At 39.6% G+C, this 14,397-nt stretch overlaps 1 protein-coding gene across 1 annotated transcript in view; it reads right to left on the bottom strand.

The window, feature by feature from the left end:
• LOC133608408 (uncharacterized) overlaps window positions 1-14,397 on the bottom strand; it is a 54,149-nt gene that overhangs the window by 26,628 nt on the left and 13,124 nt on the right. The window contains exons 3-4 of the mRNA XM_061963620.2: window positions 6,096-6,353; window positions 99-1,037 (exon numbers count right to left, since the gene is read on the bottom strand). Of these exons, the coding sequence (XP_061819604.2) occupies window positions 99-1,037; window positions 6,096-6,353 (1,197 nt within the window). The remainder of the gene's footprint in view (window positions 1-98; window positions 1,038-6,095; window positions 6,354-14,397) is intronic.

Genomic DNA, 14,397 nt, shown 5'->3' with positions numbered 1-14,397 from the left:
CATTTTTGTGTCAGCGACACGACGTTACACACACAGGCAATGATGTCACATGGTCAGTGTTGCGATCACGTGTTTGCAACGACACAATGAGTGTTGTCAACGTTGTTGTGCGTTGTGTGTTTTCATGTGTGTAGCCAGTGCCGAACGAACCCGGAAAGGTTTGTTGCACACCGAGCAGGGAAACGGTTTCTCTCCCGTGTGTGTTCTTGTGTGTATACTCAAGCTTCCCTTTTGAGTGAATCTTTTCCCGCACACCGAGCAGGCGAAAGGTTTCTCTCCCGTGTGCGTCCGCATGTGTATCATCATGACCGAGTGCACCCTGAAGCTGGTGTTGCACACGGAGCATGTGAAAGGTTTCTCCCCGGTGTGTGTCCTGGTGTGCGATATCAAATGTCCCTTGTGAGCGAATCTTTTGTCGCAAAATGGACAGGGGAACGGTTTCTCCCCGGTGTGTGTCCTCATGTGCGTCACTAACGCCGAATTATCGCGGAAGCTTTTGTCGCACGCGGAGCAGGTGTAAGGTCTCTCGCCCGTGTGCGTTCTCGTGTGGATCACCAACGACGCCTTCTGAGAGAAGCGTTTCTCGCAGAGAGAGCAGGCGAAGGGTTTCTCTCCCGTGTGGCATCGCATGTGTCGTTTCAGAGTTGAGTTGTCACTGAAAGTTTTGTCGCACTGCGAGCATTTCAAGTGTGTGTGGTCGGCGTGGAGGGTCACGTCGACTTTACAGTCCTTGTCATCGCTCAAGTCGTTGTCCGACAGCGAGCGTCTGTGATGAAGCCGCCATGAGTGAGGTTCCTCTTCATCATCTTCACTCTTCATCATGACACCACTCAATGGCAACTTGGCCTCCTCCAGACCCTCAAGATGCTCTCTCTCCTGACTGGTGCTGGGCTTCTCCTCTTCCTCTTTAACGTAGGGGGGCTGCGGCTCCTTCTGCTCCACCCAGAAGCTCCAGCCCGGCTGCTCAGGGGGAAGATGTTCTTCACTGGAACTTTCTGTTTGTCCAAGCCTGCCAGTGTCCTCCATTGTTTGTACTGCTGTGGAAAAACAAAGCTTGTTATTAAGAAAGGCATAAATGCAATACAGTCATCTACAAACTTGTATAACCATTCGACAAATGATCAATGATTTACGGACAATTAACGTAAATACTGGACTATAAGGTGCTACTTTTTTTCCCCACGCTTTGAACCCTGCGACTTATAAAACGGTGTGGCTAATTCATGGATTTTTTTTTTTTGTCGATGGCCATAATGCAAATACCGTATTTTCCGCACCATAAGGCGCCCTGGGTTATAAGCCGCGCCTTCAATGAACGGCATATTTCAAAACTTTGTCCACCTATAAGCCGCCCCGTGTTATAAGCCGCATCTAACTGCGCTAAAGGGATGTCAAAAAAACAGTCAGATAGGTCAGTCAAACTTTAATAATATATTAAAAACCAGCGTGATGTGGGCGCGCATGGAGTCGTATATCAACATGGACGGAGCTGCGTGAAAAAAGCCTTCGCGTAAACTTACCTTAACCACTCGCTCATCTTTTCTTCATCCATCCATCCCTTCGAGTTAGCTTTTATGATGACGCCGGCTGGAAAGGTCTCTTTTGGCAAGGTCTTCCTTTTGAATATCACCATGGGTGGAAGTTTCTGGCCATTAGCATGGCAAGCTAGAACCACAGTGAAGGATGACTTCTCATTCCCTGTGGTGCGAATATTCACCGTACGTGCTCCCGTTGTATCCACAGTGCGGTTCACAGGAATATCAAAAGTCAGTGGAACCTCGTCCATGTTGATAATGTTCTCTGGCCGAATCTTTTTTTCAGCTATCTTGTTTTTACAATATGCACGGAAAGTAGCCAGCTTTTCTTGAAAGTCTTTAGGCAGTTGCTGTGAAATAGTAGTCCATGTGCGGATGGAGAGATTGCGTCTTTTCATGAACCGGAAACCTGTCGCTTAGTAGGAGCCATTTTGTGGTCTTTACAGATGTAAACACACAAAGGAAATGAAACGTACGGTAATATCCGCGCGCTTTTTCTTCTTCTACGCGGGCGGGTGGTTGCTTACAGTAGAAGAAGAAGCGCTTCCTGTTCTATGGGGGCGGGTGCTTACCTTGGCGGTTGCTTGCGTAGAAGAAGAAGCGCTTCCTCTTCTACGGGGAAAAAAGATGGCGGCTGTTTACCGTAGTTGCGAGACCGAAACTTTATGAAAATGAATCTTAATATTAATCCATATATAAAGCGCACCGGGTTATAAGCCGCACTGTCAGCTTTTGAGTAAATTTGTGGTTTTTAGGTGCGGCTAATAGTGCGGAAAATACGGTATATCTTTTTTTAAAACAAGCAAATACGCTAAAAAGATGCAATATTATTCGTGCCATACTGCCATCTTTTGGACGGGTTCGCCCACTACAGGTGCTGCAGTGCTCTTCTGTTATAATAATAATAAAAATAGATTTTATTTGTAAAAAGCACTTTACATTGAGTAGACAACCTCAAAGTGCTACAGTGTATTAAAAAATAAAAAATAAAAAGATAATAAAAAATAAATAAAAATAAAAACTAGAACAGCCAAATAGCTCAAACTAGTATGCATATATCTAAAAAAAAAAAAGGCTTTTTTAAAAACAAGGATTTTTAAGCCTTTTTTTAAAAGCATCCACAGTCTGTGGTACCCTCAGGTGGTCAGGGAGAGCGTCCCACAGACTGGGAGCGGTTAAGAGCTTTTAACCGGAAGTACAAATGCCCTTCCGTCTTCTTAAATGGGTGAATTGGTTATACTTGTATAGCGTTTTTCTACCTTCAAGGTACTCAAAGCGCTTTGACACTATTTCCACATTCACACACACATTCACACACTGATGGCGGGAGCTGCCATGCAAGGCGCTAACCACCACCCATCAGGAGCAAGGGTGAAGTGTCTCGCTCAAGGACACAACGGACGTGACTGGGGTGGTAGAAGCCGGGGATCAAACCAGGAACCCTCAGGTTGCTGGCACGGCCACTCTCCCAACCGTGCCACGCCGTCCCCCGTTCTGAGTTGTCCATGGCGTTTCTGCTCGTATGGATTCTTCATTCATCACTCCAAGCAACGTTTGTAAGTTTTACAATATAACTAAAACAATTCTTACTCACTAAAGCGTCCCATGTGTGACGTCCGTAGGAGTGTTTTCATGCATTGTTGTACGTGCTATTGTAATGCAACCAGGCTAGCGTTGTTAGCATTAGCTAATATGCTAACACATTTACGAGTCTCTGAGTTAGTATTATTAACTTACATTCTTTTTGTATTGTTTCAGTATTCACAAATTCCTCAGTAAATTCACCAAAACGTCACCGTGGAGTTATTGAGTCTGCGGGTCCATGACCATGACTTCTGTTTTGTTTCATTGGCCGTTTTACTGCCTTGTTACAGACACCGTTTGGAAACAGTTAAGGTATGTAAATAAACATCCATCCATCCATTTTCTACCGCTTATTCCCTTTTGGGGTCGCGGGGGGCGCTGGAGCCTATCTCAGCTACAATCGGGCGGAAGGCGGGGTACACCCTGGACAAGTCACATTTACTAAATATTTCTGTGTAAATAACTCATTTCACGACGTATATATCTGCGGTTTATAGTCCGCTGAGGCTAATATACGGAACAATACGAAGGTCCTGGGTTCGATCCTGCGCTTGGGATCTTTCTGTATGGAGTTTGCATGTACTCCGGCTTCCTCCCACCTCCCAAGACATGCACCTGGGGATAGGCCCCTCCCACCTCCAAAGACATGCACCTGGGGATAGGCCCCTCCCACCTCCAAAGACATGCACCTGGGGATAGGCCCCTCCCACCTCCAAAGACATGCACCTAGGGATAGGCCCCTCCCACCTCCAAAGACATGCACCTGGGGATAGGCCCCTCCCACCTCCAAAGACATGCACCTGGGGATAGGCCCCTCCCACCTCCAAAGACATGCACCTGGGGATAGGCCCCTCCCACCTCCAAAGACATGCACCTGGGGATAGGTTGATTGGCAACACTAAATGGTCCCTAGTGTGTGAATGTTGTCTGTCTATCTGTGTTGGCCCTGTGATGAGGTGGCGACTTGTCCAGGGTGTACGCCGCCTTCCGCAGCTGGGATAGGCTCCAGCACCCCCCGCGACGCGAAAGGATATTTGTTTCTTCTAAAATTTAGTGGGTGCGGCTTATATACTCTATAGTCCGGAAAAAAAGGTAGTAAAAAATGTTGTTTGTGTCATTATGGTAAGTTATTCCAAAATATGTTTGAAAACATATTTTAGAATAACTTAAAAACTGTAACGGCATAAATATATATATTTTTTTTTTTACAGCACCAACGTAGCACAAACAAATATCGGTGGTATTTCAATATTTGCAATGACATTGCAAATATGATTTGGTGATGATTTGGCCAACTTGACGCAGGTCTGCAAAGACGGCTACGGTTAGTTGCGAAGTCCCGCCCACATTTTGCTTGATTGTGGCCACGCTTTTCAACCAAATTACTCAAATTTGACACCCGTGTGCTTGACATTTTGGGCATTTTGGCTAGGTATTTTTTATCGTATTGGGCATTTTGGCTAGGTATTTTTTTTTAAATAATTTTGGGCATTTTGGCATTTTTCATCATTTTCGGCATTTTTTCCACATTTATGGCCGTTTACCCCCTTTTCTTCTTCGCTTCCCTGTGCGTCATTCTTGGGTGTATTTTTGACATTTTGGCTAGGTATTTTTTTATCATTTTGGGCATTTTGGCTCGATATTTTTCATAATTTTTGGCATTTTGGCTAGGTATTTTTCATCATTTTTGGCATTTTTTCACATTTATGGCCGTTTACCCCCTTTTCTTCTTCGCTTCCCTGTGCGTCATTCTTGGGTGTATTTTTGACATTTTGGGCATTTTGGCTAAGTATTTTTTATCGTTTTGGGCATTTTGGCTAGGTATTTTTTTAAATAATTTTGGGCATTTTGGCTAGGTATTTTTCATAATTTTTGGCATTTTGGCTAGGTATTTTTCATCATTTTCTGCATTTTTTCACATTTATGGCCGTTTACCCCCTTTTCTTCTTCTCTTCCCTGTGCGTCATTATTGGGTGTATTTTTGACATTTTGGCTAGGTAATTTTTATCATTTTGGCTAGATTTTTTTCATAACTTTTGGCATTTTGGCTAGGTATTTTTCATCATTTTCGGCATTATTTCCACATTTATGGCCGTTTACCCCCTTTTCTTCTTCTCTTCCCTGTGCGTCATTCTTGGGTGTATTTTTGACATTTTGGCTAGGTAATTTTTATCATTTTGGCTAGATTTTTTTCATAACTTTTGGCATTTTGGCTAGGCATTTTTCATCATTTTCGGCATTTTTTCACATTTATGGCCGTTTACCCCCTTTTCTTCTTCTCTTCCCTGTGCGTCATTATTAGGTGTATTTTTGACATTTTGGCTAGGTAATTTCTATCATATTGGCTAGATTTTTTTCATAACTTTTGGCATTTTGGCTAGGTATTTTTCATCATTTTCGGCATTTTTTCACATTTATGGCCGTTTACCCCCTTTTCTTCTTCGCTTCCCTGTGCGTCATTCTTGGGTGTATTTTTTACATTTTGGCTAGGTATTTTTTTTAATCATTTTGGGCATTTTGGCTAGATATTTTTCATAATTTTTGGCATTTTGGCTAGGTATTTTTCATAATTTTTGGCATTTTTTCACATTTATGGCCGTTTACCTCCTTTTCTTCCCCGCTTCCCTGTGCGTCATTCCTGGGTCTATTTTTTTGACATTTTGGCCATTCTGGCTCCTCGCGGGACTTGTGGAATTTTGATCATTTTTGGCATTTTTCACATTTTGGGATGTTTTCCCCCTAATTCAATTAGCCCTGACCAAAATGTTGTAGAATGTAAGATGTGTTCATCCAACATAATTTTCCCGATGAAATAAACCCAATGAATGCATATTTTCTCTCCTAAATATTGGTGTATCATAGACGTCTAAAGTGTTCTTGTTCATGAGTAGAAACGTAAAGAAAAGGCGTTTAAGGAACAGTTGCCATGATCAAATATAAAGTCAGTCCACATTTTAGAGTGAGAAGTAAACAAACCTGTTTGTTGATGTTTGTTGAAAAGAGCGTCCAATAGTTGACGTCGCTCGTTCTCCTCTTTTGTTCTAGAAAGTTCCTCCTCGTATTCTGCTATCGTTCTTTCTAACACTACAAATATTTCTTCCACAGCAGCAGTTAGTCGCTGCTTCACCAACACTCTCAGCATTTCTACTTTGCACATTTTCACACAATCACAACACTTTACACGCACACTTAGCCACATGGGCATTTTTAGCATTTTGGCTAGGTATTTTTGATAATAATTGGTATTTTTTCACATTTATGGCCGTTTACCCCCTTTTCTTCTTCGCTTCCCTGTGCGTCATTCTTGGGTGTATTTTTGACATTTTGGCTAAGTATTTTTTATCGTTTTGGGCATTTTGGCTAGGTATTTTTTTTTTATAATTTTGGGCATTTTGGCTAGGTATTTTTCATAATTTTTGGCATTTTGGCTAGGTATTTTTTTATCATTTTCAGCATTTTTTCACATTTATGGCCGTTTACCCCCTTTTCTTCTTCGCTTCCCTGTGCGTCATTCTTGGGTGTATTTTTGACATTTTGACTAGGGATTTTTTTTTTTATCATTTTGGGCATTTTGGCTAGATATTTTTCATAATTTTTGGCATTTTGGCTAGGTATTTTTCATCATTTTGGGCATTTTGGCTAGGTATTTTTCATCATTTTGGGCATTTTGGCTAGGTATTTTTCATAATTTTCGGCATTTTTTCACATTTATGGCCGTTTACCCCCTTTTCTTCCCTGCTTCCCTGTGCGTCATTCTTGGGTGTATTTTTGATATTTTGGCTAGGTATTTATTATCGTTTTTGGGCATTTTGGCTAGGTATTTTTTTAAATAATTTTGGGCATTTTGGCTAGGTATTTGTTATAATTTTTGGCATTTTGGCTAGGTATTTTTTTATCATATTCGGCATTTTTTCACATTTATGGCCGTTTACCCCCTTTTCTTCTTCGCTTCCCTGTGCGTCATTCTTGGGTGTATTTTTGACATTTTGGCTAGGTATTTTTTTTATCATTTTGGGCATTTTGGCTAAATATTTTTCATAATTTTTGGCATTTTGGCTAGGTATTTTTCATCATTTTGGGCATTTTGGCTAGGTATTTTTCATAATTTTTGGCATTTTGGCTAGGTATTTTTCATAATTTTCGGCATTTTTTCACATTTATGGCCGTTTACCCCCTTTTCTTCCCTGCTTCCCTGTGCGTCATTCTTGGGTGTATTTTTGACATTTTGGCTAGGTCTTTTTTTTATCATTTTGGGCATTTGGACTAGGTATTTTTTTATCATTTTCGACATTTTCGGCGTTTTGGCTAGGTATTTTTTATCATTTTCGACATTTTTTCACATTTATGGCTGTTTTCCGCTTTTTCTTCCCTGCTTCCCTGTGCGTCATTCCTGGGTCTATTTTTTTGACATTTTGGCCATTCTGGCTCCTCGCGGGACTTGTGGAATTTTGATCATTTTCGGCATTTTTCACATTTTGGGCTGTTTTCCCCCTAATTCAATTAGCCCTGACCAAAATGTTGTAGAATGTAAGATGTGTTCATCCAACATAATTGTCCCGATGAAATAAACCCAATGAATGCATATTTTCTCTCCTAAATATTGGTGTATCATAGACGTCTAAAGCGTTCTTGTTCATGTGTAAACACGTAAAGAAAAAAAGGCGTTTAAGGAACAGTTGCCATGATCAAATATAAAGTCAGTCCACATTTTAGAGTGAGAAGTAAACAAACCTGTTTGTTGATGTTTGTTGAAAAGAGCGTCCAGTAGTTGACGTTGTCGCTCGTTCTCCTCTTTTGTTCTAGAAAGTTCCTCCTCGTATTCTGCTATCGTTCTTTCTAACACTACAAATATTTCTTCCACAGCAGCAGTTAGTCGCTGCTTCACCAACACTCTCAGCATTTCTACTTTGCACATTTTCACACAATCACAACACTTTACACGCACACTTAGCCACGTGCTGGTCACTTTGTCGCCAACTAGCAAGCTAAACTAGCACGGAGAGCGTCAATGTTAATCCTTTGCACGAATAATTCATGTGGTTTTGATGCAAAGTGTAGCGAAAATGCTACCACAAAAACAATTGACTTGACGACGCCATTTTGTGTGTGTCAACCGGATGTGCACATATTAGCATGGAGCGCTACTGCCTACTGGCGCTGACGAGACGCGGGGCCGCCATCTTGGAGTGGTGATCCGCTCCACTCAGTGCAATTCATTTGGCAGGAGCAATGACATTTAATTCATCTTACCTCACTGAATACCACTGATTTTCACACGCTTTTTTCCTCATACGTGTAGCTATGATAAAGGACACATGTTTTATTATTCATAGTTTGCTTAACAGTAATAGAATATTCTTATATGCTAGAAGTGACCAGATCAAAACTGGGAATATAATCCCAGAGAAGGGTCAGCTATTTTTAAATTGAAGAAACAATATGATGAGGTTATATATACATGCTACATAAACAATGTATGAATACATTAGATATCTATATATCTTATAGACTGTATCTCTGTTGCTGCAGTTTATTCTGTCTTGACACTTTGTATTGATATTTTCTATTACATTCTTCCCTTAAATGATCATGTTTACACTGATTGTTTTATATGTATTTTTGATGTATGTCGCTTTGGAGAAAAGCGTCTGCCAAATACTTCAACATAAACATATATAAACACCTGAAAGTCTTTATATCAGCTAAAACCACCAATCTGTTTCACTGGATTCAGAATAAAAGCAAAGTCTGTCTTACCCAACAATGTTAGTATTTGAATATTGTTACTTGAAGACTTATTCCTGCTTACAATTATACTGTTAAGAAAGTATTGTCTTATACTTTGCCTAAAATGAGAATGCATCATAATCAGGGGCGGCTGGTGAATTTTGTTTTAGGTGGGGCTGAAAGTTTGTAAAGCAAACCCCTGGATGGGGCGAGGGTCACCACTTTGTCAACAAATGCGTGAGCAAATTGTTGAACAGTTTAAGAAAAACCTTTCTCAACCAGCTATTGCAGGGAATTTAGGGATTTCACCATCTACGGTCCGTAATATCATCAAAGGGTTCAGAGAATCTGGAGAAATCACTGCATGTAAGCAGCTAAGCCCGTGACCTTCCATCCCTCAGGCTGTACTGCATGAAAAAGCCACATCAGTGTGTAAAGGATATCACCACATGGGCTCAGGAACACTTCAGAAACCCACTGTCAGTAACGACAGTTGGTCGCTACATCTGTATGTGCAAGTTAAAACTCTCCTATGCAAGGCGAAAACCGTTTATCAACAACACCCAGAAACGCCGTCGGCTTTGCTGGGCCTGAGCTCATCTAAGATGGACTGATACAAAGTGGAAAAGTCTTCTGTGGTCTGACGAGTCCACATTTCAAATTGTTTTTGGAAACTGTGGACGTCGTGTCCTCCGGACCAAAGAGGAAAAGAACCATCCGGATTGTTCTAGGCGCAAAGTGTAAAAGGCAGCATGTGTGATGGTATGGGGGTGTATTAGTGGCCAAGACATGGGTAACTTACACATCTGTGAAGGCACCATTAATGCTGAAAGGTACATACAGCTTTTGGAGCAACATATGTTGCCATCCAAGCAACGTTACCATGGACGCCCCTGCTTATTTCAGCAAGACAATGCCAAGCCACGTGTTACATCAACGTGGCTTCATAGTAAAAGAGTGCGGGTGCTAGACTGGCCTGCCTGTAGTCCAGACATTGAAAATGTGTGGCGCATTATGAAGCCTAAAATAGCAGAAGGGAGACCCCCGGACTGTTGAACAACTTAAGCTGTACATCAAGCAAGAATGGGAAAGAATTCCACCTGAGAAGCTTCAAAAATGTGTCTCCTCAGTTCCCAAACCTTTACTGAGTGTTGTTAAAAGGAAAGGCCATGTAACACAGTGGTGAACATGCCCTTTCCCAACTACTTTGGCACATGTTGTAGCCAAGAAATTCTAAGTTAACTATTATTTGCAAAAAAAAAAAATGTTTATGAGTTTGAACATCAAATATGTTGTCTTTGTAGCATATTCAACTGAATATGGCTTGAAAAGGATTTGCAAATCATTGTATATAAATAATTAATTATTTAACTTCTTCTTCTCCAGTTATTGGCGCGCTCCACCTTCCACATTTTTCCACCAAAGTCAAACCTAACCAACGTCAAACTGTTCAGACTATTCTGGAATCGCAGGCTTTCTCTTGACAAATTCCAAAAATTCCCAGGTTTCCCAGAATTCCAGGACATTTTTCCCGTTCAAAATTAATTGCCAATTTTTCAATCCTCCACATTTCTAAATGTTTCAACCTATTCACACCATTCCACCTTCAACACATTCCACCATCCTGGAAATTCAAAAAAATTCCAGGATTTTCCAGAATTCCTGGTTTTCCAAAGCCCTATTTCCACCCTTTTTTCTGGCGACTACTCCTTCCACATTTTTCAACCCACTTCAACCGGCCAAACATTCCTCTTAATCAGGACAAAAGCGAAGTTGTTTTTTGAACCCTGGAAAATTCCCGGTTTTCCAGAAATTCCAGGAATTCTGTAATGCCATTTCTTAATTGAGCATGTTCCTACGTCAACATTTCTCCACCGATTTGAAACATTCCAACACCAACCATTTCAACTCATTCAAGTTTTGTTTTTTTTCATCTTCCAAAAAATTCCCGCTTTTCCCGAATTTTGCCAAATTTGGGGGAAATTCCCATTGAAATCAATGAAACATTTTTCAATGTTCCACAATTCCCACATTTTTCATCTGATTCAAACTGTTCCAACTTCAAAATATTCAGCCTATTCAGGAATTGTGTGTTCTACTTCAACAATTCTAAAAAAAAGTTCCAGGATTTACCATTATTTCTTTATTTTTTTTATTTTCCCCATTCTAAATAAATTGGCCATTTTACAACCTATTCAAACCATTCCACCTTCAACACATTCCACCATCCTGGAAATTCAAACTACCTTTTTTCCAATTTAAAAAAAATTCCAGGATTTTCCAGAATTCCTGGTTTTCCAAAGCCCTATTTCCACCCTTTTTTCTGGCGACTACTCCTTCCACATTTTTCAACCCACTTCAACCGGCCAAACATTCCTCTTAATCAGGACAAAAGCGAAGTTGTTTTCTGAACTGGGAAAATTCCCGGTTTTCCAAAAATTCCAGGAATTCTGTAATACCATTTCTTAATTGAGCATGTTACTACTTCAACATTTCTCCACCGATTTGAAAAATTCCAACAGCAACCATTTCAACTCATTCAAGTTTTTGTTTTTTTTCATTTTCAAAAAAATTCCCGCATTTCCCGAATTTTGCCAAATTTGGGGGAAATTCCCATTGAAATCAATGTAACACTTTTCAATGTTCCACAATTCCCACATTTTTCATCTGATTCAAACTGTTCCAACTTCAAAATATTCAACCTGTTCAGGAATTGTGTGTTCTACTTCAACAATTCTAAAAAAAAGTTCCAGGATTTACCATTATTTCTTTATTTTATTTTATTTTCCCCATTCAAAATAAATTGGCCATTTTACAACCTATTCAAACCATTCCACCTTCAACACATTCCACCATCCTGGAAATTCAAACTACCTTTTTTCCAATTTCAAAAAAATTCCAGGATTTTCCAGAATTCCTGGTTTTCCAAAGCCCTATTTCCACCCTTTTTTCTGGCGACTACTCCTTCCACATTTTTCAACCCACTTCAACCGGCCAAACATTCCTCTTAATCAGGACAAAAGCAAAGTTGTTTTTTGAACTGGGAAAATTCCCGGTTTTCCAGAAATTCCAGGAATTCTGTAATACCATTTCTTAATTGAGCACGTTACTACTTCAACATTTCTCCACCGATTTGAAAAATTCCAACACATCATTCAAGTTTTGTTTTCTTTCATTTTCAAAAAAATTCCCGCATTTCCCGAATATTGCCAAATTTGGGGGAAATTCCCTTTCAACTCATTCAAGTTTTTGTTTTTTGTTTTCATTTTCAAAAAAATTCCTGCATTTCCCGAATTTTGCCAAATTTGGGGGAAATTCCCATTGAAATCAATGTAACATTTTTCAATGTTCCACAATTCCCACATTTTTCATCTGATTCAAACTGTTCCAACTTCAAAATATTCAGCCTGTTCAGGAATTGTGTGTTCTACTTCAACAATTCTAAAAAAGTTCCAGGATTTCCCATTATTTCTCTATTTTTTTTAATTTTCCCCATTCAAAATAAATTGGCCATTTTACAACCTATTCAAACCATTGCACCTTCAACACATTCCACCATCCTGGAAATTCAAAATACCTTTTTTCCAATTTCAAAAAAATTCCAGGATTTTCCAGAATTCCTGTTTTTCCAAAGCCCTATTTCCACCCTTTTTTCTGGCGACTACTCCTTCCACATTTTTCAACCCACTTCAACCGGCCAAACATTCCTCTTAATCAGGACAAAAGCGAAGTTGTTTTTTGAACTGGGAAAATTCCCGGTTTTCCAGAAATTCCAGGAATTCTGTAATCCCATTTCTTAATTGAGCATGTTACTACTTCAACATTTCTCCACCGATTTGAAAAATTCCAACACCACCCATTTCAACTCATTCAGACCATTCAAGTTTTTTTTTTTCATTTTCAAAAAAATTCCCGCATTTCCCGAATTTTGCCAAATTTGTGGGGAAATTCCCATTGAAATCAATGTAACATTTTTCAATGTTCCACAATTCCCACATTTTTCATCTGATTCAAACTGTTCCAACTTCAAAATATTCAGCCTGTTCAGGAATTGTGTGTTCTACTTCAACAATTCTAAAAAAGTTCCAGGATTTCCCATTATTTCTTTAATTTTTTTATTTTCCCCATTCAAAATAAATTGGCCATTTTACAACCTATTCAAACCATTCCACCTTCAACACATTCCACCATCCTGGACATTCAAACTACCTTTTTCCAAGTTAAAAAAATTCCAGAATTTTCCAGAATTCCTGGTTTTCCAAAGCTCTATTTCCACCCTTTTCTCTGGCGACTACTCTTTCCACATTTTTCAACCCACTTTAACCGTTCCACCGTCCACACATTCCTCTTAATCAGGACAAAAACAAAGTTGTTTTTTGAACTGGAAAAATTCCCGGTTTTTCAGGAATACAGTAATACCATTTCTCAATTCAACATGTTACTACTTCGACATTTTTCTCCACCGAATTGAAACATTTCGACACCAACCATTCCAACTCATTCAGACCATTCAAGTTTGTTTTTTTACCATTTTCAAAAAATTCCCGCTTTTCCCGGAATTAACCCACATTTTTTGGAAATTCCCATTGAAATGAATTGGCCATTTTTCAAACTTCCACAATTCCCACATTCTTTAACCCATTCCACCATTCTGGAAATTCAAACTACCATTTTTCCAAGTAAAAATAAAATCCAGATTTTCTCGAAAGTCCCTAATACCATTTACTACTTCAACAGTTCTTGCCTGATTTAAACAATTCTAACACCAACCAATTCAGCTCATCCAGGACATTCATGCTCCTTATCATTTTCAAAAAATTCCGCTTTTCACAAAATTCCCAAATTTCCCATTGAAATGAGTGGGACATTTTTTCAAGTTGCACAATTCCCACATTTTTCCCAACATCAACACATTCCACTCATCCTGGACATTCAAACTAACACTCCCCCAAGTTCCAAAACAAATTCCTGTTTCCCTGGAAATTCTAACTCTTCAACATTCAAACCATTCCAACATTGAAACTATTCTTAAATTCATACTACATTCTGTCAGCCATTCACTTCAACTTCAGCATTGGAGCATTCACACCACATTCCCATACCTGCCAACTTTTGAAATCAGAAAAACCTAGTAGCCAGGGTCCGAGGGCCGCAGGCCCCGGTAGGTCCAGGACAAAGTCCTGGTGGGGGGTTCAGGGCTTCGCCCCCCGACGCAAAATGATTGATTGCATTCAGACAGGTTAAAATGTTGCTAAAACCATCACTTTTCTATCAGTCACAGTGACTTTTCAAAACAAAAATATTACAGCAAAAATCATATGGGTTGATTGACATGTTTATTCTGTAAGCTAACTTCAATAGTTTGAAATTATTTTGACAGTTAATGCCAGTTATCCTGTCAACCTTTCACAAGACTTCAATTTGTTCATTGAAAGTATAAACACTTTTTACAGTAAACAAATGGTAAAACAGTACTAAACAATTCCATTAAAAAAAAAATTGGTGTCATTATTAACTTTCTGTCCAAGCTTGTATAATCTACTGCCTTGTT

This window comes from Nerophis lumbriciformis, linkage group LG06 (genome assembly GCF_033978685.3).
Source record: "Nerophis lumbriciformis linkage group LG06, RoL_Nlum_v2.1, whole genome shotgun sequence".
Classification (NCBI taxonomy): domain Eukaryota; kingdom Metazoa; phylum Chordata; class Actinopteri; order Syngnathiformes; family Syngnathidae; genus Nerophis; species Nerophis lumbriciformis.
Note: the sequence above shows the minus strand (reverse complement) of the source record. Positions and strands in the feature narration are given on the sequence as shown.